General features: G+C 44.0%; 1 protein-coding gene across 1 annotated transcript; it reads right to left on the bottom strand.

The window, feature by feature from the left end:
- Window positions 1-211: 211 nt before the first annotated feature.
- Window positions 212-27,921, bottom strand: C3H6orf163 (chromosome 3 C6orf163 homolog). Its single transcript, XM_074948085.1, has 5 exons — window positions 27,774-27,921; window positions 16,913-17,007; window positions 11,650-11,757; window positions 2,681-2,883; window positions 212-754 (listed from the first exon to the last, which is right to left on the bottom strand). The coding sequence occupies exons 1-5, from the start codon at window positions 27,919-27,921 to the stop codon at window positions 262-264; spliced, it is 1,047 nt and encodes a 348-aa protein (XP_074804186.1). The 3' UTR covers window positions 212-261.
- Window positions 27,922-27,929: the final 8 nt, after the last annotated feature.

Raw genomic sequence — 27,929 nt, 5'->3', positions numbered from 1 at the left:
ATGGATTTTCCTCACACTTCAAAAAATGTCTTTGGATTAAAATCAAGCATGTGAAACTGCAGCTCAAAGATTTTTGAGACAGGAGGTTATTATAATGGAAGTTGAAGTGCAGTCTTAACTTTACATTTGTAGGAGAGAATATGAATATATCCTGCCTAAGCTTGGTGCATTAATTAATATGGGAATGATTATTTTTCCCTTTACCTATAGTGACTCATGTTTAATGCAGTGAACAGAAATTGGTTTAATTTTCAGCATTACCTATTGGAAGTGCTGATCTGCACTAGCAGTAAATCTCACATCGATCCTGTCTTTATGTTCCTTGTCATTATCTGTTGCTTCATTTTTTATATCCCTGTGTTCAAATCTCTTTCTGAATGGCAGGATAAAATCTGCTTGTCCTGGGGTCAGCTTAGGAAACGTAATATCAATGTAGTTTTGAAAAGATTGTCTTGTTTCTTCTATTTCAGCTTCCAGGTTGTCTTTCCAAGCTGTCATGCTTTCCAGCTGTTGGGTAAGAGTCTGTACTTGAGCTTCCGTCTCTCTCAGGCTGGTCGTCACTTCTCCATATATGGCCTGATGTGTTATCTCTGCTTCTTTGAGCTGTTTTTCAGCCTCCTCTTGTTTCTCTTTTTGAGTGATGTCCAAGGCAACACTCATTTCATAATGTTTTTCTTTTTTTAATTGATCCAGGTTCTTCTGATGTATTTTGTTAGCCAATAGCCCAGCTTCCAGGAGTTGTTCTGTGTACTTTCTGTTAAAAAGTTAATTGATTTGTAAAGTAACTTTAGGATAGGTTTAAATACATTATTAAAGATTATTAAAGATTATTAAAGATTACTTAAAGTTTATTCACTATACAGTTATAAAGTTTCTGATTTTGTTACAAATATAAATGAAGTTATAACATGAAATAAAATGATGACAGGACTAAAACAGGATAACAGAAAGACTATAGGGCCAGATCCTCTGATACTGTAAATCAGCATGTTTAAATGGAGCTATACTGATTTACACCAATGGAAGATCAGTTCCAATATGTATACCAGATGGTATTATTTTAATGGTGCATGTGTCAAGGTGAAAAGTGTTATAATACTCAAAATAAATGTAAAATTAAACAAATAAGAACATGAAGAATCAGTTTTGTATTCTGCATTTTAACTTCAAATAATTTTTTATAATGCTGTCCCAAATAGGAATGTTTTCCTGAATTGGGGCTAAACATTGATTTGTAGCCTGGAAACGTACTCTTAATTTTTGTTTAAGTTTTATCAGACACATCTGTGTTCAGTATGATTTAACTGGGAATTGGTCCTGCTTCGAGCAGGGGGTTGGACTAGATGACCTTCTGGGGTCCCTTCCAACCTGATATTCTATGATTCTATGATTCTACAACTACTAAAATAAGGCTATAAAATGTATAACATTGCCCAAACACAGTGGATGCAATTCAGCAAAGCTGGTTCAGTACAAAGGGTATCCCCATGGTGGGCTCAACGCCAGTCAAGTTCATTGTGCCAAAGGGGAAATTCTCCTAGCTGTTCCACTTTGCGGAGGAGTTTTAATTTTCACCAGGTCCCATAGGAACTCAGCTGACAGGAGAATCAGAAGATACCAGCTAAGATGATGTAGTAGTCTATCTGTGGAAAATAAGGACTGCAGGACTGGGCCCTGTTTTTCATTGTGAGAATGAAAATATTACATAATATGTCAACTATAGTATGGATCTATTCTGAAAAATGGCTTTTAAAAAGGGAAAGGAGTACTTGTGGCACCTTAGAGACTAACCAATTTATTTGAGCATAAGCTTTCATGAGCTACAGCTCACGAAAGCTTATGCTCAAATAAATTGGTTAGTCTCTAAGGTACCACAAGTACTCCTTTTCTTTTTGCGAATACAGAGTAACACGGCTGCTACTCTGAAACCTTTTAAAAAGGGAACATTCTTACCAAAAAATCTGCTCTCTGTGAGTTTTTAGAATTACTTCTGACATTAGTGACAAAAGTAAATCTTACTACTCTCTAATCTTATGGAAGAGGGAGCATGATATTATTAAGTATCAACACTGTTAACATAATTAACTAAATTCCAGTTGTAGGACCAGCTGTTGCCCTCAGTTTAACCTGTAAAATCCCATTGCTTTCAAATGAAGACAATGGGGTTTGTACAGTGTAAGTGGGGGCAGAATTTGACCTGCTAAATCTTTATTTCTGGTGATGACACATAAAGAACAAAGCTTGACTTTCAGATCTCAGGTTAAGTTTGTGGTGCCGGCAATTAGTAAAAAAAAAAAAATGTTGCTTCTAACCTAAGTAAATGTGATGTGAAATTGTGAGATACAATAAGCCTGAAAGCCCACAATGCTAATTTCAGTCACCTTTCAGAGTAAAGTCACCTTTTGAATTTCCGGTATGAAATATTTTTAAAAGATATTGATCTGTTTCTTGAAAGTCTGGGAATGAGCAGATGTAGTCAAGTCTTGTTTCTTTAGTTACATGTTTCAATATACTTTGTATGAATTCCATAGGTAGAATTCTAGTTAGGATATCAGTGCTTAGAAGATGAAGATGGGTGCCATAGAAAGCCTTTAGGATACTTTGCTTACTGTTGGTATATGCATTTTTGCTTATTATAAAAATGGATGAACGGTTAAACTTTAGAAAATGGCAAGAATACTTTTTCAGCGTGGCCATTGCTTGGGATGCTGTCTGCCTCTCCTGTTTTCTGGCGTCAGCTACAGCGTGCATCTTTTCCAAAGCACACTCCATCAGGATGCGCTGAAGTTTGTGAGCCATGCGCTGCTCTGCAGCTTCAGATTCCCTCTTCAGCTCATCTTCCAGGTGCTGCTGCATCTCTCTCTTCTTTTTTATCACCACTTCCTTAAGAAACAGTTAAAGTAGATTTAAAATAGTGAATAAAAATTTATTGTTCAATCCCCGTTTTTAAAGAAAAAAACAAGAGGAAGAACAGAGGAAGAACAGCATTTCAATAGATCATTAAAGGAAAATTACAGTGACTTGTTATGCCTTCGATTAGGGGTGGTCACTGGTCACAGTTTGGTCAGAGGTCAAATTCAGCCTGTGGTCACCCTTAGTTTAGTACAAAGGTGTAAACTGCAGGTCTACTAGCCAAATCTTCATAATGAAGATAAGGACAGCTGAAATCTGTGATGAATTGTGGTGTTTAGATCTTGCTTGTAATTATTAGAATTGGGAGCACTGGCTGCTGGGAGTGTGGAAGGACAGGAAACGGGAAGGAGGGGGGAGGAGCAGGGCCGGCTCTAGGTTTTTTGCCGCCCCAAGCAAAAAATTTGCCGCCCCAAGCTCAGGTGGGGCTGGGTCTCGCAGGCGGCGCTGGAAGTGGAGGCAGTGATGTCACCTCCCAGCGCCTGCAGGGGCTTTCCCCCCTCCCCCGCCCAGCCGCGTAGAGAAGCCCCGATATAAGGGGTGGCACAAGGCAACGCAGCAGCCAGTGTGCAGATGAGGCAGCGCAGCCCCGGCTCCCTGGCAGGACGCGCCCTCTCCTCCCCAGGTAGTGGCTGGGCCCTGGCAGCTCAGCATCCCGGGGCCGGGGCTTCCCCTTCCCGCTGTGGCCGGGGGCGCGGCACCCTCGCCCCGTCTAAGTGGTGCAGCTCCGAGAGTGCAACCTTGCCCCGAAAAAAAAGGGTGGCTGGAACGCTGCCCCTAGAAATGTGCCACCCCAAGCACGTGCTTGCTTTGCTGGTGCCTAGAGCCGGTCCTGGGGAGGAGCTGAAGAGGCTGAGGGAGAGCTACTGAAGGTGCAGCAGCAGCTTGGAAAAGAGGTTTCCACTTTAAAAAATAAAGTCCTGTTGAAGTTTGTTAGTACCTTGGCCTGGCTACTACAATATTTTGGCGACAAGGATGGATCTTCTGCCTCTGAACCCACCTGCACCCTTTCTGCAAAGTCCAGGTGAGCCTCCAATTGCTTTTACTGCCTGGATCCATAAGTTTGAGACTTATCTGCTTCCAATCAGTGCTACAGAGATTTCTGAAGTAAGAAAGCGTGCTCTGCTATTCCACTGCCTTAGAGCAGAAGGGCAGCGTATAGTTTACACTTTTCCCCTTGCAGATGATAAATATGAGACTGCACTCACTGCATTAAAAAACGTTTTTGTACCAAAAGTGAATGTAGTACCTAATCGCTACAGATTTCGCCAGTGTGAGCAGAAACCAGGGGAGACTATAATGCAGTATATTGCTTCCCTGAGGAGTCTGATTGTAACTTGTGACTTTGGGAATATGGCACATGGGATGATTAGAGACCAGCTCATTGAGAAAACAACCATGCTTCGTGTAAGAGAACATTTACTTCTAGAACCACAACTTACACGAGAAAAAGCAACAATTGGGGATTGGTCCTGCTTTGAGCAGGGGGTTGGACTAGATGACCTCCTGAGGTCCCTTCCAACCCTGATATTCTATGATTCTAGGATTCAATAACCATTGCTACCCAGATTGAGTCAGCTACAGCTGAAGCCAAAATAATGAGCATGGATACAGGAGGCACAGTCCAGGCTGTGACTCCTTTGCAGAAAAGTTCACTATCACCGCAGACAAACAATTACAAGAGGAAAACTAATGAAAAACCACCAAATCAGCAAATTCAAAATACAGTAAAAGCATGCTTTCACTGTGGATCCCCACAACACCTTGCAAGCTACACAGGATGTCCGGCAAAAGTAGCTCAGTGCAATCATTGCAAAAAGATTGGGCATTTTGCTAAAGTATGTCGCAGCAGCCAGTTCAATCAACAGGTGCATGCAGTTACAATACCAGATGTTACTGTGCTGAGCATGGACGAAATCACTACTACACATATTCCAGAACAAATAGAGTACACGGTAAACGTTTCCAACATAACCTCAGGCAAATCACACTCTATTCAGCTAATGTTGGACACTGGCTCAGCAGTATCTAATTTACCTGATTCCATCTATTTGCATTACTTTAAAGATGTGCCTCTTACTGAACCCAAGCTTCACTCGGTGTGCTGTTTGAAAAACCATATTCCAGTACATGGCTGCCTGCCAGCAATATTTACTTTTGGTGATTGCTGTGTAACTGCAGAGTTCTACATTGTCCACAAAGGCACTCCTATCCTTGGCAGAGATTTATTGGCTGCTTTAAATCTCAGGGTAGTTAATGGACGAATTGATCTTCCTCAGCAAAGCACTCTTGCGGTACACACACCAGTTTCAGCTGGGACCCAACACCAGGTTGAGGAGAAACTTGGTTGTGCTTATGGGTTTCTGCATAAAGTTAAAATGCGGAATAATGTGATGCCTGTACGACAGAAATTACGGCGCTTACCATTTTCAGTCAGGGAAGCTGTTTCAGAGGAACTTAGAAAACTTGTTCAAGAGGACATTATTGAGGAGCTTAACTCCTCAGAATGGGTTTCACCTTTAGTAGTGATGCAGAAGAAGGGTGGAGGCACTCGCCTTTGTGTGGACTTAAGGGAGCCAAATAAAGCTATTGTGATTGACAGCCATCCTCTTCCTCACATAGAAGAAGTATTTGCAGAACTCCGTGGAGCAAACATGTTTTCTACTCTTGATTTGCAGAGCACATACCACCAGGTTATGTTGCATGAAGATAGCAGAGACAGCATTTATTACACATGAGGGACTATTCCATTTTAAATTTTTTCCATACGGTCTCGCATCAGCCCCAAGTGCCTTCCAAAAAATTATGTCATTGATTTGAAGAATCAACATGGAGTTCAGTGCTATTTGGACGATATTATCATGTTTGGAAATACTTCGGAGGAGCATGACAATAACCTGCAGTCTGTATTAAACTGCATCAGCAAAACAGGCCTCAAGCTCAATAGGTCCAAATGCAAATTTAGACAAACTGAACTCTCCTTTCTGGGACATACAGTTTCACAGGCTGGACTAAAACCTGATTCGGCTCATATCCTGGCAATTTCAAATGCTTCTCCTCCAACAGATTTGCAAACCTTACGTTCCTTCTTGGGTCCTACCTCCTGGTATGCAAAATTCATTCCCAGTTATGTTTCTGTCATTGAACTGTTACAAGAATTACTATGGGGAAGTTCAACCTTAGTGTGGACAACAGATGCACAAGCTAGTTTCGAAATGGTGAAAGACTTGATTGTACATAGTCCAGTACTTGCACTATTCAGTCCTACATTGCCCACAATTGTAACTACTGATGCTTCTGATTATGGACTTGGGGCTGTCCTCACACAACTTCATGAGGACAACACAGAGAGGACTGTTGCATTTGCTTCAAGGACACTAAGTAATGCTGAGAGAAAATATTCTACAGTCGAAAAAGAAGCACTTGCTTGTGTCTGGGCTACTGAAAAATAGAGAACTTACCTGTGGGGCCACATGTTCAAGTTGCGCACAGACCACAGCCCTTTGACGATGTTGCTCACCACAAAAAGACTGGGAAGAGCAGGATATCATATTGCTAGATGGTCTGCAAGACTACTCTCTTTCAATTATGAACTGGAATATAAGCCTGGAAACCAAAATGTGGTAGCTGATTGCCTTTCTCACCTGCCTTTGCCTTCACCAGATGGTCCACCGGAGGATGAGGATGTAGTAGTTGCGCTTATTATAAGCACTCTTACTGCAGTTACGAGAGAACAATTTCAAGCTGCTTGTTTAGCATGTCCAATTCAACAAAAACTACGGGAATTTCTGACAAAGAGATGGCCCAGTAACCCTAAAAACCTTGACCCAATTTTGCTGCCTTATTTTAGAGTTCGGGACGAACTTTCTTTGCTCGATGGCTGGGTGCTATGAGGTACACGCCGGCTACTTGTGCCAGAAGAATTACAATCAGAACTCATATACCTAGCACATGATACTCATCAAGGAATTGTCAGAATCAAACAACGACTACGGGATCTGTATTGGTGGCCAGGGATGGACTTTTAAACTGAAGCACTCATAAAATCCTGTGTCACTTGCCAAATGCATGATAAGACAGCAGTGACATGTACCCCTCCATTACAGCCTGTTCCTCTTCCTGAATCTGCATGGGAAAAAGTGGTGATTGACATTGTAGGACCCTTTGATACTGCTCCAATTGACTGTCATTATGCCATCACCTTAATAGACTATTTCAGTAAATGGCCTGAGGTAGCGTTTACATCGCAAATCTCCTCTGCTATAGTAATTAAGACCCTTTCTTCAGTTTTTAGCAGGGAAGGAAACCCCAAAGAACGGGTTTCAGATAATGGTAGTCAGTTTACTTCCCTGGAGTTTGAAACTTTTCTAGCAGAGAGGAACATTTTACACAGAAGGTCATCCCTATACTACCCTCAAGCCAATGGGGAAATCGAACTGTTTAACAGAAGTTTGAAAGAGAGTTTGCAAATGGCTAAACTGGAAGGGGCGATTGTGGATAACCTTCACTACTGATTTCTTGCGAGCATACCGGGCTACACGACATGCCACAATGCAAAGATCACCTGCAGAGTTACTGCATGGGAAACAGATGAATGCTAAACTGAACATTGCTGGATTGTTAAAGGCTCGACCTGAGGCCCCCAACCGAGGATGATGTGAGAAAAACAGTTGAACAGAACCAAGCAAAGTATAAGGCTTTCACAGACAAGCGGCAGAGTGCTAAGGAACCAAAGTTTCAGTGTGGTTCCTTCGTTAGAATACGAAAACCTGGACTTTTACGCAAAGGGGACCATAAATTCACAGCTCCTCTTAAAATCATAGAGAAGAAGGGACCTTACACCTATCGACTTTCTGATGGGCGGGTATGGAATGCTTCTTATCTTGCCCCTGCCTATGCACCAAGAGGAGATTATGCCAACACCCAGTCTGCATTGGATGACTTCACTGTAGTATCAACACAACAAGACATTGCACTGGAACCGGGGCTTGAGAGACGGCCTGTCAGACCCAGACGACCACCTGTCTGGACTAGAGACTATGTTATGTAGTTTCTATAGTGTTTTTAGTGTAATATTTCTGTCAACAGTATAGTGCCTTGTTTCCTATTTGTTCCTGTGGTTAGCACAACAATGTTTATTGTAATTGGGAGAGTTTCTGAAGAGAGAAGGGAATGTGGTGTTTAGATGTTGTTTATAATTATTAGAATTGGGAGCACTGGCTGTTGGGAGTCTGAAAAGACAGGAAACAGGAAAGACGGGGGAGGAGTTGAAGAGGCTGAGGGAAAGCTACTGAGGGTGCAGCAGCTGCTTGGAAAAGAGGTTTCCACTTTAAAAAATAAAGTCCTGTTGAAGTTTGTTAGTACCTTGCCTGGCTACTACAACATGAATGAAATCAGGCCTGGCCCTTGTTGCCAGTGTAGCCTTTTGTTGGTCAAAGTTTGGGTGTCCTTGCCTCTTACTTGTAATTACTTAAATAATTACAGGTAAGAATCTATATATTAAAAAGAAAATGTCAGAGCTAGTTTTAGAAAATTGTAAATATTTCAGTATCTCTCTGATTGTGAATGGTGTTGGTGTCTCCCAGTGAGAGGTGCCATTTTACTACAACATACTACTATATGTATAGAAAGTAGTATAATGAGTTGGACCATCCCCTTCATAGACATGGACCCTCAACCCTGCGGAGAGGTCTTCTCAAGATTCAATGAAAGGGGAGGAGGGGGAAAATGAGATGTCTCTGATTGATTCATATCCATCTCCTCCCCATGTTCAAAGGGTGACAGTGGCACAGCTGCATTTTTTGCATTCTCTGTGCACAGATCTCCGAGGGATGATTGGGCTCAGAGTATAGGAACAAAGTTCATCATAGAAATCATAACAAAAGGTAGGAGAGTTTCAGATTTATTGTAAAGTCAAATTTGTGCTTATGCTAACAGTAGTTAAATAGCTATAATGCTTTTATGTTTATTAACTGATGCTGGAATTCAGGTTTATCCAATGAAAGACAATCAGTACCTCACCACACACATTTTCCCTTCCATATGTATTGCCACATATGCAAACACAGATCTTGCACTAAACTCCTCCCATAGCTCCCCAAACACTCATTTCATGTCTTTGTCCTCAAAAGAATGTAGTAATGGACCCTCCTCCATATTCCCCAAGCCCCTAATTCAGACCTCCCTCTCACTTGCAATAGCACTCAACCCTATTCCAGCTCCTAAGAGCCCCCATTATACATCTAGATCCTCCTGTAAGCCTCTCTCTCAACAACACAAAGCAAAAAACTTTGGTTCTTCTTAACCTCCCACTAAAACCCAGACCTTGTTCTATGCCTCCACTCTCCAGCATATTAGGGTTTTCTATCTTTGGTCCGTCTCTATCTTTTCCAATGCCATTACTCCATGCCTTTTCTGCTTTTCTGCCTAAGACACAAGAATGTCCTCCAGTGCCTCCTAAACTCCCACTGCAGATCAAGACTACTCCCCCTCCTCACAAGGGCCAGGGCAGGGTCTTGCTTGATGACAGGGTTTTTTGGAGAGGTGGACAAGGGGGCAGAGCACTGTATGCTTCAGAATATTCAACACCCTTCCCTCACAAAGCCAGACATTGATAATTCTGGTAAGTAAAGGCATGGCAGTACTAAGCAGCTTGGATGGGCAGGGGATGGAGTCGAATGTGGTCTGTCTCAGGGACACTACACTAACTGTTAAAATATTTTCAGCACCCATTCAGTGGGACCTGCTGCTGTCAGTCATTGCCGTCAGTCAGTTTGCTTAAACAGGGCTTAAATGAATCCCCGGTCATATACTCTCCTCTCCAATTTACTGCCCATCTGGTTCAAGACCCAGAGGTTATTGTTAAACCACTGTTAGGTTAACCACAAAAAGAGCAAACAAATTACCAAACTTAAAATACTTTATAACCACATTGAGTATATCTTCCCTTTGTTGTAGTTTATCTCCTTTCTTGTGGTTTATATGCTGAGCGGCATGTCTTGTGTCCAGGATTTGTTATGATTTTTGTATTTGTAACCATTTTGTTGGTGCAAACAGCACATATTAATGTCCTTATATACCCACAAAAAATCCTTAATAAAACTTGTGGCTAGTGTCACGAAGTGTGGGGGAGTCCGGGCCCTGCACCCCTCTTCCTAGGATTCACCGTGACTCTCAGCCAGCCAGTGAAATGGAAGGTTTATTGGACAATAGCAACACAGTCTAAAACAGAGCTTATGGGTACAACCAGGACCCCTCAGTCAAGTCCTTCTGGGGGCAGGGAGCTTAGACCCCAGCCTTGGGGTTCCCTGGGTTCGACCACCCAGCCCGAAACTGAAACTCTCTCCAGCCCCTCCTGCTCTGGGCTTCGTCCTGGGTCAGGAGATCACCTGATTCCTTTGTTCTCCAACCCTTTAGCTCTCACCTTGCAGGGGGGAAGGGCCAGAACCATCAGTTGCCAGGAAACAGGGTGTTGGCCATTCTTTGTGTCCAGACTCCTGCACACATCTGCCCTCTAGGGCTCTGCAACGATCATACACCCTTATCCCACCACCTGGATACTTAAGAACTGCATAGGGGAAACTGAGGCACCCCCACAATATTTAGAGAAAACATTAAGAACAGTCCCACTTCGTCACAGCTAGTGAGTGAATTGTGATACATCAGGAATTCTGAGAGTCTGCAACCTATAGTGGATGCTATAAGATCTGGAGACAGAGCTTTCTTGGGGGCCAGCCCAAGACTGGAGTGAACTCCAACAGGAACGAAAGACCATCACAGACCTCACCACGTTCCACTCAGTGCAAGACACATTCTTTTGACCTTGCCTTCTCTAACATAAACACACAACAAAACACGCCACTGCACACATTTTTCCCACTGGGGAGAGAATGTGAGAATGAATGTGACACAGATGATGGTCCATTGCTTAATGCACTATTGGAAAGCCCTCAGATATTTCAGTGATATAAAAACCTATAGAATAGAATAGAATGCTGTAGAAGCTTAATTGCTGTTTGTAGTTGTCTTCCTTTGTATTTATATTTGTGTTTGTATCTTTTATCAGATATCCCAGCATGCAAATTAAGCACGTTGTTGAGTCTATATACAATAAAACATTATAATTTGCATGCTCAGTTTAGAGGGGGGTGTATATATAATATATACACACATACGGTAGTATACGTCTAATTATTTTTATTTTAGAAATTTAGGCCATTTAGGCTCCAGTTCAGCAAACCATTTAAACACCTGCTTAGCTTTGGTATCAGTGGAATTTAAGAATGTGCTGAAAGTTAATCCCATCTTTAACTGCTGTGCTGAATAGAAATCGACGTAAGCAGGTGCTTAAAGTTAAGCATGTGCTCAAGCAGTTTGCTGAATTGGGATCTTACCGGGCATCTGTCACAAAACAACTAAGTTTCATACAACAAAAATTAAAGTATAGAATGCTAAAAACCAATCAGAAAGAACTAGCTAAGCCAAGTATCTGACCAGACAGAACCAAATAATCTGGCATAAGGAAAAACACAATGATCCTCAAGGCAAGCTACCCCATCAGACAACAGGACTCAGTTCCCAGCTGATACAAAATGATAGCGGTGGAGAAGCACAAACAGAACATCTTTAAACATATAGTATGACAATGTATTTTGTTGATAAGGTGATTCAATTCCATAGTTGAACATTTCTACAGGAAAATATTTGGTCTATTAGAAATGGAAGCAAGTGACTCCAAACCTTTAGTTCCTTTTCGTGCTTTTTTTTTAGGTCTTCTAAGAAACTGTTGTGTTCAGCAGTTGCCTGATCAAGGGCTTGTTCCACTGCATCTTCTTTTTCCTCCTTAGCCTTCAAATAAAAATAAAAATCAGAGCCCGAATGCGGTTAGCTAAAGATCTGTGAACATGGTATTCTGACTTGGATCAGAGATCATTGGAATCAAAAACTTGATTGTTTTTCATTAAAAACTTAGAGCCAGATAAATCTATATAGAAATGATAACATATGTGTTGTTTTGGGCTATTTGACAAAATTGTTACATTGATCTTTGGAAAATTGGCGGTACAGTGATCAATATTAAAAAGTGGGCATTTGCTAACACGGTACCACACAATGGCATTGAGATACCACAGCTTTGTTACCTATTATAAGCATAGTGGGCAACTCTGGATCTCACATAGCACTGTGTGGAAAAGGATTGGCAAATGTTGATATTTTAGTAGTGATCACAGTGTGTTTCAGAGAAAAAATTTTGATGTAAAATTTGTTTAAATTCTTCATAATGTTAAAAATGTGCCTTGCTGAGAGTAGATTTGATAAAATAATGTCAGTTGACTGGTCAGTTCACTGCTTATTGACTGACAATGATCAAATATTCCAGCAAGAATGCCCTGATATAGGCGGAGGCTGACCTTTTTGATTGCATCGTGATGCCATCTGTTAGCAAATTTACTTAAAGGTCTTAGAGTAGCAGCCGTGTTAGTCTGTATCCGCAAAAAGAAAAGGAGGACTTGTGGCACCTTAGAGACCAACAGATTTATTTGAGCATAAGCTTTTGTGAGCTACAGCTCACATCATCGGATGCATTCAGTGGAAAATACAGTGGGGAGATTTTATATACACAGAGAACATGAAACAGCGGGTGTTACAATACACACTGTAACGAGAGTGATCACTTAAGGTGAGCTATTACCAGCAGGGGAGCGGGGAGGAGGGAGAACGGGGGACGGACCTTTTGTAGTGATAATCAAGGTGGGCCATTTCCAGCAGTTGACAAGAACATCTGAGGAACAGCGTGGGGGGTGGGGGTGGGGGTGGGGATAAACATGGGGAAATAGTTTTACTTTGTGTAATGACCCATCCACTCCCACTCTTTATTCAAGCCTAAGTTAATTGTATCCAGTTTGCAAATTAATTCCAATTCAGCAGTCTCTCTTAGAGTCTGTTTTGCAAATTTGCAAAAATGCTCAAATAAATTTGTTAGTCTCTAAGCCTGCCACAAGTCCTCCTTTTCTTTTTAAAGGTCTTAATCACTCATTTTACTACATGCTAATGCCACCTGTTGGGGAAACGATGAACTAATTGAAAGATGAGCATCTTGATTGGCTGGTATCTTCTAGAACAAATATTGTTTGTATGCATAGCTTTAGTTGTATACCAGGCCATCAATGTACATGGTGGCTTACAAAGCACATTAAACAAGTTAAAAGACACAGTCCCTGCGCCAAAGAGCTTGCAATCTAAACTGACTAGACAAACATATGGAAATTAACTCAGAAGGGAGTAGAGGTGGAAGAGGAGGGTTTACACCTCCTCTCCTGACACAAAGAGAAAAGATGGACAGCCATTAAGTTGCCTGAAGAATTGGCCTGCTGCTTCCTTAGCATAAGTGCTTTTGGGGGAAGGGTGAGAAAACCTGGATTTGTGCTGGAAATGGCCCTCCTTGATGATCACTTTAGATAAGCTGTTACGAGCAGGACAGTGGGGTGGGAGGAAGTTTTGTTTCATGGTCTCTGTGTGTATATAATGTCTTCTGCAGTTTCCACAATATGCTATGCATCCGATGAAGTGAGCTGTAGCTCACGAAAGCTCATGCTCAAATAAACTGGTTAGTCTCTAAGGTGCCACAAGTACTCCTTTTCTTTTTTCTTTTTACGAATACAGACTAACACGGCTGTTACTCTGAAACCTTTAAAAATGACTTTTTTCTTGTATGGTTGCTGTGTGTTTGTTTTATTTGTTTAATTTCATTTTTATTTTCTTTTGTAACTGTTCAGTCTTGAATACCATTCACATTTAAGTGCTAAGCTAACATCGCTGAACTTCATTGTGTTTTGCATTTTTTCTGAATTAAAATAACTCAGTTAAGTAATTTGGTTTTTTTGTAAGTGTAAGCAGAGTAAGGATGGGCTCCACCCTGACATCTGGTGGTGAGGTGTGGCAAGTAGTGGAAAAGAACTTCAGGGGCTGATCTCAATTTGCATAGGCACACCCACCCCGCCTAGAATGAGGCCATAACTGCCCAAATGGTCACTTTGGCTGTTGTGGGATCCCCAGTGTCTTTGTTATTGGGGCGGGAAGAGTAAATTGTTATTACCCTGATTATGGGAACTGTGCTTGGAACTGTACTTGGCCTTTTGTTATGATGGAGGGACTCACCATCAACTGAGTAGCACTCGCTAGGCAAGGGACATGGGTTCCAAAACTCTGTGAAGGGAGAGAGACTTGAGACAGGTATTAGTACCTGGTGGTGTGGGCCCCTTTGTGAGGGCCTGAAGCACCAATTGCACCTCTGTCTCTCTCCACTGTGGAATGTCAGAGCTAATTTTGGGTCTATTAAGAGTCTGGCTACAGGTACTGTACTGCATTCACTTTGGCCTTATGGTGCACCAGCACTAAGGCCCCCACTACTATGAGCTGAAATCACTGAGCACTGTGTCAAGTAGTGGGGAGCCAGAAGATCTAGAGTGCAGTGGTGCTGTTTGTGAGACGGCGAGCTGTGCAGAGCGGAGCCGTTCGCGAGACGGCTAGCTGAGCAGAGCTGTTCGTGGGACGGCGAGCTGTGCAGAGTGGAGCCGTTCGTGAGACAGCGGTGTGTTCGCGAGACGGCGAGCTGAGCAGAGCTGTTCGTGGGACGGCGAGCTGTGCAGAGTGGAGCCGTTCGTGAGACAGCGGTGTGATCGTGAGACGGCGAGCTGAGCCGAGCTGTCCGTGAGACGGCGAGCTGTGCCGAGCGGAGCCGGTCGTGGTGGAGCGGAGCCGTTCGTGAGACAGCGGTGTGTTCGTGAGACGGCGAGCTGAGCCGAGCTGTTCGTGAGACAGCGAGCTGTGCCGAGCAGAGCCGGTCGTGGTGGAGCGGAGCCGTTCGTGAGACAGCGAGCTGAGCAGAGCTGTTCGTGAGACGGCGAGCTGTGCAGAGTGGAGCCGGTCGTGGTGGAGCGGAGCCGTTCGTGAGACAGCGTAGCAGAGCAGAGCCCTGTGGGGCAGTCAGCTTCAGGACACGTAAGGTACCCCTTACCTCTTTCCCCCACACACAGGCACATTTTAGCCAGACTGAGGAGTAACACTCTGCAGATGAACTTTTGAACTCTGGGGCTGGACTTTTTGGATTTTGGGTGATTTGAGGATTGCTGGACTCAAGAGACATTTGGGTTCTGGGACTCAAGAACCCGAGGGAAAGGATGTGGCCCAATTTTCTGGGGTGGGTCTTTGCTCATGGTTTGGTTAATGAACACTAGTTGTGGTGTTTTCCCAATTTAATGCTGATGTCGTTTACCTCATGGTATTAAAGATTCTCTACTACACCGAGACTCCGTGCTTGCGAGAGGGGAAGTATTGCCTCTTTGAGGCGCCCAGGGGGTGTGTAAGATTTTCCCAGGTCACTGGGTGGGGGCTCGAGCCAGTTTTGTATTTGCTTTGATGAGAGGGAACCCCTGTGTACTGAACCCGGCCCTTGCTGCTATCAACTTGGCCTGGCAGAAGGGTTACATAAGTAGGCATAAATGTCTAAGGCTAAGCTTACTGGAGACCATAAAGGCTTACTTTTTTTTGTTACTGCTGTATTAAATTAATGCTTTAAAATATTTTACCATTTTTGACATTATTTGACAAAAGTTGACCGGTTATTTTTGGATGGTCAAATGCCCAAGTAGTTGAGCTTAATAGCTAGAGGATCATATTTGTGTGCAAATTTGTGCATACAGAACCTGCTTTTGGTCACATTGCAGTCAATGGGAGTTCTGCTATTCATTGTGTACTGGATTTGGTACTTATGCAGCAACAACTGTAGAGTTATTGTCTGTTACATAAACAAGAATTGATAATTGGTTAAAAATAAATGTCATATTAAAAAAAATATTTAACCTGTAGACTGTGTGTTCTTTCCAGTATTTCTAGATTTAAAGTAGAAAATGAACTGGCAGATGAAGGTGAACTGATATTAACTATCAGTTTAAACATAGATGGCAGCTGACTGGGCGTGGCTGGGAGTGAGCGCCAGAAGCTCCGAGAAGTAGGAGGGGGCCACCGGTGCTTGGATCGTGGCCCCACCACCTTCTCTGCCCCGAGGTCCCGCCCCTGCTCAGTCTCCTCCCCACAAAGCTGCTCCTGCACCAGGGGTGCTGGAACAATTTGTATAGTGGGGGTGCTGAGAGCCATTGAACCAAACTGCAAACCCTTCATATAATGGAAACCATTTCAAGCCATGGAGTGCGGCAGCACCCCCCACACCCTTAGTTCCAGCATCTATGGCTTACATGCCACCTCTGCTCTGCCCTGAGGCCCCGCTCTTGCTTGGCTTCTTCCCCTGAGGTTCTGCCCCCACTCTGCCTCTTCCCACCTCTGCTCCACCTCTTCCCCTAAGGCCCCCCCTGCCCGCTACCCTCTTCCCCCTCCCCTGAAACCCCCTGCCTGCCTGCCACTTATTCCTCTGCACCCCGTCCCTTGAGGCCCCCTGCCTGCTGCTTGCTCCTCTCTGCTCCCTCTCCCGAGTCCCCACACCTGCCCATCTCTCTGCTCCCGATGCTCCCTCTGCCCACTGCTTGCTCTTTTTTTTATGCCCCCTCCTGCCTTAAGGGCGAGCGATGGGGTGTGAGGGGGTGTAGAGGAGCAAGCAGAGGGTGGGGCCTCAGGGGAAGAGGTGGAGCGGAGGCGGCAGGAGATGGCGCATGGGCAGGGCTATGGGGGAAGAGGCCAAGTGGGGGCACGGCCTCAGGGCAGAGCACAGGCGGGGCCACGGTCTGGGCACTGGTGGCTCTCCACTTCTTGGGGGCTTCCAGCCGCAGTGCTCCAAAGGCGATGGGCTGGCATGCCTCCAAAGGGAGCTGCGCCTCATTGGGCATTTCTTGCCCCATTTTGGGAGGCTTACCTTCTCCAAGCCTCTTATACCTGCCACCCATGAGCTCAAAGGAATTTATCCACAATTTGCATGCTACAACACAGATTCCAAAGAGTTTAAAGAAATTATAAAGGTTAATTTCAATGATAGTAGTATAACTTAATTTACCTGAGACCATAGTTCGGCTTTAATTTTTTCAATCCGTTCTTTTACTTCTAATTCCTTTTTTTCACATTGTTCTTGTTGAAGATCTGCCCCAAGAGCTATATATATTCAACAGAAATGGATCTGTGCAACATGTTACAAGTATAAAGAAACTGTAAACTGTCTCCTGCCCGTTTGCTTGATTTGATAGTTAAAAAAAATTTAAAAGATACACAATGTGAATCCTCGCTGCAGACAGTATTTATAATGTAAATATTAATACAGTGTCTTAAGTGTATGCACTGCTTTAAAAACAAGGACTCTGCTCAAGGAGCATACAGTCTAGGAACTTGATCTTATGAGGTGCTGTGGACCCACAATTCCCACTGATTGATGGCTATTTGGTGACCTATATGAAATAAATTTGGTGGTCTTAGTCTATTTCCTAGCAAACAAATGTTGACCTCACCCAGTCTACCACAACGGCTTGCGCTAATTCTCTCCATTGTCAGCCCACACAGTAGAAATAAGTGCTGAGTAGGCATTTGGACTCAACTGCCATCTCAATCCAGAAATTAATCCCTCCAAAAGAGAATTAAGGCACATTGATGGGGCAGTTTGGAGAGTCAACACTGTCACTACTAATACTGTATCCATTTTGTGGATAATAGAGGTTGCCAGACTCCAGGGTTGTCTAGCTCAGTATCTTTCAACAGCATCAAGTTCACTATAGCCATGCGAGTTTTAGAACCATGTGTATCAATATGTGCACCAAGGGTAACAACCACTCTACCAGAAGGACACATATAGGCCAAATCCACTCAGGCCACATCTACACTATGGGGATTATAGGGACATAGCTATGGTGCTGTAGCTATGCCGGCGTAACCCCACAGTGTAGACACAGCCTACAGTGAGGCGCCGGTGATTCTGTCATTGTAGAAATGCCACCTCACCAAGCAACGGTGGATAGATCGACAAAAGCATTCTTCCATTGACCTAGCTGCGTCTCCACCGGGGATTAGGTTGGCATAGCTACGGTGCTCGGGTGGGGGATGGGGGTTGATTTTTCACATCCCTGAGCAGTACAGCTATGTTGACCTAAATTTTAAATGTAGATCAAACCTTAGGTTTTTTTTCCCTGCCTATCATCAAACCTGGGACTGTTGATATCTTAAAAGAAGTAGTATGTGAGTACATAGTTTAGTAACATATAGTTAATAAGAAATCATACTATATTATGTAATTTGTAGTTTCTGACTACTTAGGTGTGACTATTCTCCATGAATTGAATTTCACACAAGATATCATTTTTTATACTGAGAATACTGAGTTTTGAAAATTATCTCATCTTTTTCTGGCCTATGTGGGGAAAAGCGCAAAAGGGGCTATATGGCTGATGTACTAGACTACAAAGAATAGTATAGTGTACTGAAACTTGCTACAAGAAGGCACATTTCCATGACTGGCACATACATTAGGCATATAATTGCGCTAGGCTAGCTGCAATAATTCTGTTAATAAGCTTCACATAAATATGAGTGTGAATCTATGACGGCAGTATATACAAAGAACATGAGTGAATGACAAGTAACTGTCTTAGGCCCCGTCTACACTGGCAAGTTTCTGCACAGTAAAGCAGCTTTCTGCGCTGTAACTCCCGAGGTGTACACACTGCCAAGCTACTTAGTGCGCAGAAACTGTGCAGTTGTAGTGCTCTAAAAAAACCACCCCGACGAGAGGCATAGAGCTTCTTGTGCCATGGCTATGGACACCGTGGCGGTTACAGCGCTGTGATTCACCTCCGGGAGGTGTCCCACAATGCCTGTTCTCACCTCTCTGGTCATCGGTTTGAACTCTACTGCCCTGCCCTCAGGTGACCAACCATCATCCCCACCCCATACATTCCTTTGCAAATTAGAAAGTCCCCTTCCTGTTTGCTCAGTGATGCGTGCAGTGGTCTCAGCACATCTTTTCAGGTGGCCATGCCTGCTCCACGCACCAGATAATCCGCCGCTTGGAGCAATGCCGAGCTGCTGGACCTCATCGGCATTTGGGGCAAGGAAGCTGTGCAGTCCCAGCTGCACTGCAGCTGTAGGAATTATGATACCTAAGGACAGATTTCATGATGCAGGATAGAAAGGGGCCATGACCGGGACACACTGCAGTGTAGGGTCAAAGTGAAGGAGCTGCGGAACGCCTACCACTAGGCAGGGGAGGCAAACTGCTGCTCCGGTGCTGCGCCCACAAGCTGCTGGTTCTACAAAGAGCTGAATGTGATACTCGGTGGCGACCCCACCTCCACTGCAAAGGCCCCTGTGGATATTTCGTTGGCTCATGTGCCAGTTGCAAGTGGACCGAGCCAGGAGGAGGAAATCTTGGATGAAGAGTGGGAGGGGGACCCAGAGGCAGAGGATGGCTCAGACATCTGAGATGCATGCAGTCAGGAGCTCTTTTCTACCCCGGAGGAGCCTAACCAATCACAGCAGTCAGAACTTGGCAAAGCGCAAACAGGAGAGGAGGCCCCTGGTAAATGGATCTGATTTTGGGAATTGCTGAAGCGATTTGTTGGGGGCAGAAGGGTTGCAGAAATCAGGCTTGTCTCCAACCGCATGCCTAGTCTGAGCAGCAGAACAGGTTGTTGATTGACTCCCTCACTTCACGGGAATCTCCCTCAAAGATCTCCAGGAAACTCTCGTGGAGATACTGGGCAATCCGCTGCCGCAGGTTCCTAGGTAGAGCTGCTTCGTTTCTTGCCCCATTAACAGTAACTTTCCCACGCCACTGTGCCCAGTATACAGCAGGGACTGGGAAGAGTGATTCACCCTGCCCCTGCGGCTACTCACCATTTTAGGGGTCTTGTGGCTCTTGTGTGCTTGCCTGGGGTCAGTTAGTGACAGGTGTGTGAGTACTGGCTGTGTTTTAAAGCACTGAATCAATGTTGTCTGTGTTGCAAACACAATACTGCTTCTGTAAAATGTTGCATTTAAACTTCACAGGATGACCTTGGGAGGCCAGCCTCCCTTATCAGCAGCAGAACGGCTGTGCAGAATTAGAAAGCGCCACGAAGAACTAAGGAGGACTTTCTCCGTGAGGTTATGATGCACTCTGCCACTGAGAAACAGGAATTGAAGGAGTGGCGGGACAGCAAGAAGAGGGACTAAAAGGAGAATGTGGGACACCAGAAAGAAGCCGTGGAGTGGCTCTTAAACATTCTGGAGCACCAAGTGGACACGCTCCAGGCGATACTAGCTCTTCAGACCAAGCAGCTCTGCTCCCGCCCTCCCCTGCAGCCATTGTCACAAAACTCTTTCCCAGGCACCCCCCTCACACCGCCAACACACTATTATCAACCTCCTGATTCCACTTTCTACCCACAGCATTCCACTCCTCCCTCCTCACAGTCCAGCAGTGTGGACTCCCAATACCCACTGCACTCAACACCTATCCATCTGCAGTTTGGCCCTGCTGAAGTACAGCACCCGTTGCATTGTACTACAAAGGAGAAGATTGGGTATGATCCCTGGACATACAAAAATCTGTAGCCATCCCAGGACCCCTCCTCCTTTTGATGCCTTCCCTTCCCCCATCCCCTCCCTGCTGATAAATTTTTTCATTTGACTCTCTTCTCTGGTTGTTGTCTTTTAATAAAAGAATTGTGTTTGTTTGGAAGCAATCTTTATTTTATTAAGTGAAAGCAAAAAGAGCACTGCAAAGCAACATACAATTTTGTTAAAGCCTCTTCTTGCATCATGTGCACCAATCACCTCCTAGCATTACAAGCACTGCAATCCAGAGCATAGCAACCAATATTAGTGGCTTTCAGCCTCAAATTGCTGCCTCATGGCATCCCTGATCCTTATGGCCCCACACTGTGCCCCTCTGATAGCCCTTGTCTCTGGCTGTTCAAACTCAGCCTCCAGACATTGAGCCTCTGCGGTCCAGCGCTGAGTGAAGCTTTCACCCTTCCCTTCACAAATATTATAGAGCGTAGAGAACGTGGCTATAAGCATAGGAATATTGTCATCGGCCATGACCAGCTTCCCATACAGGCATCGCCAGCGGGCTTTTAAATGGCCAAATGCACACTCCACAGTCATTCTGCACTTGCTCAGCTTGTTGTTGAACTGCTTCTGGCTGCTGTCATGTTGCCCCACGTACGGCTTCATAAGCCATGGCATTAAGGGGTAGGCGGGGTCTCCAAGGATCACAATGGGCATTTTGACTTCCCCTACTGGGATTTTCTGGAAGAAAGTTCCTGCTTGCAGCTTCTTGAACAGGCCAGTGTTCCGAAAGATATTTGCATCTGGCACCTTTCCGGACCAGCCTGCATTAATGTCCGTGAAACGTCCACGGTGATCCACAAGCGCCAGGAGAACCATTGAGAAATACCCCTTGCGATGAATGTACTTGGTGGCTAAGTGGTCTGGTGCCAGAATTGGAATGTGTGTGCCATCTAGCGCCCCTCTGCAGTTAGGGAAGCCCATTTGTGCAAAGCCATCCACAATGTCACACACGTTGCCCAGAGTCACAGTCTTTCAGAGCAGAATGTAATTAATGGCCCTGCACACTTCCGTCAACATGAGTCCAACAGTTGACTTTCCCTCTCCAAACTGGTTAGCGACCGATCGATAGCAGTCTGGAGTAGCCCGCTTCCACAGTGCAATTGCCACGCACTTCTCCAACAACAGGGCAGCTCTCATTCTTATGTCCTAGCGCCGCAGGGCTGGGGTGAGCTCATCACACAGTCCCATGAATGTAGCTTTCCGCATGCAAAAGTTCTGCAGCCACTGCTCATCATCCCAGACATGCATTACGATGTGATCCCACCACTCAGTGCTTATTTCCTGAGCCCAAAATCTGCATTCCAATGTGGTCAGCAGCTCCGTGAAAGCCACAAGCACTCACGTGTCATAGCTACTACACGTGGCAAGATCAATGTCGCACTCCTCTTGCCTTTGTAGTTTAAGGAATAACTCCATGGCCACTCGTGACATGTTGGTCAGAGCGAGCAGCAGACTGGTCAGCAGTTCAGGATCCATTCCTGCAGCCTGAAAGAGGCAGGGTGCGCGCTACACAAACCGTTGAAAGATGGCACCAAATGTGGATGGAAGCACAGGGTTTGCTAGGATGCGAAGCAATGCATCACGTGGCACAGGGACTGGACCCAGGATGCCCCACAACCCCCTCCACCTTCCCACAAGTCTTAGTGGCAAAAGAGATGCTCTGTGGGACAGCTGCCCAGAGAGCACTGCCCCAAATAGTGCTGCAAGTGCCGCAAGTGTGAACATGCTATTGCACAGGCAGCTGTCAGTGTGAACACACAACAGCGGTTTTCCTTCTGCGCTCTCTGAGTGTCGCTGTAACTAAGGGTGACCAGACAGCAAGTGTGAAAAATTGGGACAGGGGGTGGGGGGTAATAGGAGCCTATATAAGAAAAAGCCCCAAAAATCGGGACTGTCCCTATAAAATCGGGACATGTGGTCACCCTACTGTAACTGCCTGCGCTGTAACTTTGCCAGTGTAGATGTGCCTTCAGCGAGAGACAAGGTGGGTGAGGTAATATCTTTTATTGGATCAACTTCTCTTAGTGAGAGAGACAAGCTTTCAAGCTTACACACTCTTCTTCAGGTCTGTGAAACATACTGTCACAGCTAAACACAAGGTGGAACAAGTGGTTTAGCATAAGTAGTTAACACATATTTCAAGGGACTATTCAAGGTGAAGTGGCCCGTTAACACACCGTCAGCCATTGGCTGGGGGAGGGGCTGGGGAAGGAAGTGGGCGGAGGCAGTTGGGAGGGGAGTTGTTAGTCGGTTACAGATTGTTGTAATAAGCCAACAAATCCAATGTCTCTGTTCAGTCCATGATTGTTAGTATCTAGCAAAGTTATTAATTTAAACTCCCAGGCTCATCTTTTGAAAGTATTGTGCATGTTTCCTTTGAGGATGAGGATGAGAGGTCAGATATAGAATGATGGCTTTGTGAAAAGTGTTCACCCACAGGTAATATGGTGTTTTTGGCTTTTATCATTTTTCTGTGTGACTTCATTTGAGAGAGTAGTGATTGTCTGGTTTCACCCATATAGCTGTTATTGGGAGATTTACTCTACTGGATGAGGTACAGCACATGTTGTCATAGGCATGTGTAGGACCCATGGATCTTGAATGGTGCGTTGTGATCATTACAGCAGTAGAGTTATGTCTGCAGGTTTTGCATCTGTTGTTCTGGTAGGGTCTGATGCCACTTTGAGTTGGTGTGTGCTGGTCTGTGGGGAGCTTGCTTCTGATGGTGAGCATGGACAGGTTGGAGAGTTGTTTGAAGGCCAGAAGAGGCAGGTTCTGGAAAGATTTATTTCAGGATGGGGTCCCCATAGAGTATGGGTTGTAGTTATTTGATGGTACTCCATATGGGTTCCAGTGTGAGGTGGTAGGTGACAACTAGGGGTGTTTTAGGGCAGTCAGAGGGGGTTTCATTTCTATATTGAAACAGGTTCGCTTTGGGTATTTTGGTGGCCTATTCCATGACATGATCTTCTCTGGTGGTGTGTCCTTGTCTGGTGAAGGCAGTTTTGAGTGTGTTAAGATGTATAACTTGGACTTTCTCCTTGGAATATATTCTGTGGTATCTGAGTGCCTGGCTGTAGATAGCAGATTTTTGGGGTGTTTGGGGTGGTTACTGGATCTATGAAGGTAGGTGGGGTGATTTGTGAGTTTCTTGTATATAATTGTCTGTAGGGTTCATTGTTGAAGCTGATCGTGGTGTCCACCCATACAATATTTTACAAAGTAAAAGGGGAAAATACTCTAAAACAGGACATTTTTAAGAGGCTCCCAGTGTGTTTTATGTTGTCTATGTCAACTATAAGCTCCTCAGGTCAAAGACCTTGACTTCTAGGTCTTCTACAGTCCTGAGCACACTGTTGATACTTCAAATGTATTTTGAAAAGCAACTATCCCAAGCTCTAAGAGCTATTGAATAATGATTGAAGCCTGTTTAATAACTCACATTATCGAACATAGGCAGTGTGACTCACAATACTAATATCACTGATCAAAGATCCCTGCAATAGTTAGATATAGAAATTCTTACTTTATTGATTTTCCTCAGACTCTTGCTATTAACATACTAATGCTACCATACATTTTCTTTTAATTTTTAAATTATAATTGCACTGCAATAGAAGATCCACTTATGACCTTAGAGATAGTTTATACAGTAAAAGCTTTGTTATCCGGCATGTTGGGAAAATGGGGGGTGCTGGTTAATCAAAAATTCTGGTTAACTAAGAGTTATACTTACCAATGGACTACCAATTTTCAAAGAATTATAATACAATAAGATGAATAAAGTATAAAATAGTAAACAGGTACTCACCAATCTAATAGTAGTGCTGCACTGCAGTGTGTTTGGTTTCTTGAAGCACTTAAGTATATACAGGGAAAGTTTTCTATACAGTAGGTTATCTTATGACACTGCATATCACTGTGGGCAGCGCATGGCGTACACCCAGATCACTAAAAATACACTTAACACTAAAACTATACTGAACATAATTTAATTTTTCTTTGATGATTCAGAAGGCACTTCAGGATCTTGCAGTGCCTCAGGGTCATCCTTATCAACATCAATTATCATTGTAGATGTAGAAGATGTAGGAGATTGGGCTGAATCTGTACGGACCCTATGACACACCCTTGAAGCTGCTTTTTTGAATAAATCCCTGACATCAGCTTGCTTAATTTTCTTCTACCTCTTTTGCATAAAAGTAGAGTGCAGAATGTGTGATTGCGTAACCTCCCGGGCAGTATAGCATGGCTGCCTTTCTGCAAATTTAATTATTGTAACAAAAGCTGAAGCAGCCTTTCCCAAAGTTATTTTGTCCTCTTCACTAAAATCTTCTTCACTGTCTTTATCAGTGTCCTTTGACTTTTCAGGATTCAAAACATTCTCTATTATTTCTGTATCAGTAACAGTATGTGTCACTTCAACCTCCTTGTCAGTTTCAACCCACTCTTCTATCTCACTTTCATGAAATTTGTTGATTGGGTGTGAAGAAGGAGTATCCGTCACCATTTCAAGAATTTGTGCTAATGTATTTTTTCTAACTCTTACTTTAAAGCCTTTAAATTCATCTTCATCAGAAGAGACGTCTGCAAACATAACATTAGGCTACAGTTTTATCTAAGCTCTTTAATGTTTTACTTTAACAGAATTTCAGGCACAAGCAACATTAAAAATTGCATCTTTTATGTTATAACGAGATTGAAAGTCCTGGATAGTGCCTTCATGATTGATCAGCTTTCTTAGGAAATCTGTTCTGTAATAACATTTCATTTGGCCCTGGTCCATAGGTTGAATCAATGAAGTAACGTTGGCAGGCAGGAAGATAGTAAAAATACTACCACACACGAACTCTGTTTCTTGAGAGTGAGCTCTACAATTGCCTAGCAATAGAATAACTTTGCTATCTTCGGGTAAGCTTATTTTTCTAAAATATTCTTTCACTGCAGGTACAAAAACATGATGAAACCAATCATAAAAAAATTCTTTGCCCATCCATGAATTACCTTGTGCTTTGTAAACAACAGGTAAATGTGCAATACCTTTGAAAGCTCTAGGATGATTATATTTTCCAGTCACCAAAAGTTTTATTCTATGCGAGCCTGTGGCATTAGCACACGTAAGAACAGTTAGTCTGTCTTTATTGTGCTTAAAACCAGCAGCGTTAAATTCGCTTGCACCTGCTAGGGTAGAATTTGGCAAACATCACCGAAATAGGCCAGTTTCATCAGCATTATACATTTGTTCAGGGGATAGATCATGTTCAGCGATTAAATTTCTAAAATTTCTAAATTTCTAAAAAATTCACATTTTTCTGCACTTCATGGTCAGCCAATTTTTGTTCACTGGATACATCTAGCTTTCTAATACCATGACGAAGTTTGAAACACAAAAGCCATCGTTCAGAAAATGCACATGGCTCAGTCAATTCCATTTGCTTATAAAAATCTTTTGCCTTTTCAACAAGCATTGGGCCAGAGATAGGGGCGCCCTCCCATTGTTTCAATGAAAACCATTCGTATAAAACACTGTCTATCTGGTCTAATTTAGGTGTATGCAGAGTATAGCGATGTTCAACAGCTTTATTTGACTTACAACTAGCAAAAATTTGAGCAATTGTCCTTTCTGAACCTTGATGTTGTATATCATGGATGAGCCAACATTGTACTCTTGCATCAAAACATTCCTATTCTTGCCCTTTTCAAAACATGTACAAATATCTATTTTCTGTTTTAATGTCAACACAACTCTCTTGTGCTTCTCTCCTTTGCTTTTCATTGGTATTTTGGATGCCATAATGGTAGGGCGGTGTTGATATTTTATGATAAACACAGGACTATACACAGAGTAATTAACCAACAGATCACAATGGCGGATACAAACAGAAAGAAGAGCATTTGGCTCTTCTCGGGTAACTCGAGCATAGTCCGACTGCTCTCGGAAATAGTCGGGTCCAGAATAACTTTGGCATCGATTCTGGTTAGCTTCTGCATTGGTCCCGGTTACTAGATTGAAGACTTGTATTAGAAGATATCAGAAATGCTGGTTTCTAGAGCTTTCTGGTTGGTAAAGTGCTGGATAACGCAGCTTTTACTGTATAAGTATGCCAGAGTCCTGTCAGGAACTGTTGTTTCAGGGGCTTGTTTAGGCCCTGTACGCAGTTCTGGTAGTAAAGCGTTTAACTGTTTTTTGAAGAGTTATACCCAGCAAAGTTATAACATACACCTCTACCTGCTTTCCTTGCCCCGGCCCCAGCCGTGTCGCTGGGGGTGGAGGGTTGGGGAAAGGTCCCGCACTCACCGGCAGCGGGAAGCGGAGTGCCACAGCTGGGAGCTGGGGGAGTGGAGCGGGCTGGGGCTGGGCTGCTCCATTTCCACTGCTGCCGGTAAATGCCGGGATCCCTTCCCCAAGCCCCCTCCCTTGAGCGACATGGCTGGGGCCGGGGCAAGGGAAGTGGAGAGGGCTTCTCCCGGCCCTCCGCTAATCACCCAGGCCACTCTGGGCCTGCGGGGCCCCCAAAAGTGACCCCCCCCCAGCTCCTGCCTCCCAGACCCTGAGGGGGCGGGGGAAGGCCCTGCCAGTGACCACCCCCCGAGACCCTCTGCCCCTTATCCAACCCCACGGCCCTGGCCCGGCACCCTTAACACACCGCTTAGAGCAGCGTGTTGGAGCCAGACACACTGATGCGCTGATCCGCTGGAGCACACAGCCCCGGCCCCCAGAGCGCTGCTTTACCGCGTTCTAGCCAAAGTCGTGTTATATTGGGTCGTGTTATATCGGGGTAGAAGTGTAGTTGTGGCCACAGTCATTACACAGTAGTCTCTAGCATGATTTCTATTTCTCTCTCATCTGTTTAGGGCTTGATCTAAAGTCCATTGATGTCAAGGGAGAAACTCCTGTGGACTTTGCACTGAACCCTTGTAGAGTGACTAACTAAGGCCCAGATCCTGAAACAGGAAATGTAAAAGCAGACTTCAGTTTTGTATTGTAACTTTGCCTTACTAAAGAGTTTTTAAAAAATCTTTGTCAAGCACGGTTCTTCTCAATCCTTTTAAGCCTTACTTACAACTATTTTCAAACATGCTCATACATAGCTTTCTTTTTTTTGTTCCAGTGTGAGCAAATCTTTAATCCCTTGAGAAGAGTAATTATTTGATCTGGAGTATTTGTACATATTCATGAATAAGTACATGTCCATCTCTGATCAACCATGAAAGGCCATTGCAAGAAGTTGTGAATGTCAAAAATAAAGGCATATATAAGCGTTCTGGATATCCCCAGTTGGAGAATTACAAATGAAGCATTCAGGAAATGAACTTACCTAATATATCCCGATGAGTGTAATACCGTGTTTTGTAAGGCTTATACTCCCGAATCCGTTCAAAAGTAGCAGGTGTAGGTGGTGGTGGTATTATTTTTGAGCATACAGCACAACAAACAAAGGAGCTCAAATCCGGATTTCTAATCATGGTTGTAT

The sequence above is a fragment of the Natator depressus genome, chromosome 3, assembly GCF_965152275.1.
Source record: "Natator depressus isolate rNatDep1 chromosome 3, rNatDep2.hap1, whole genome shotgun sequence".
NCBI classification, from domain to species: Eukaryota; Metazoa; Chordata; order Testudines; family Cheloniidae; genus Natator; species Natator depressus.
This window is presented reverse-complemented; position numbering and strand designations above follow the sequence as displayed.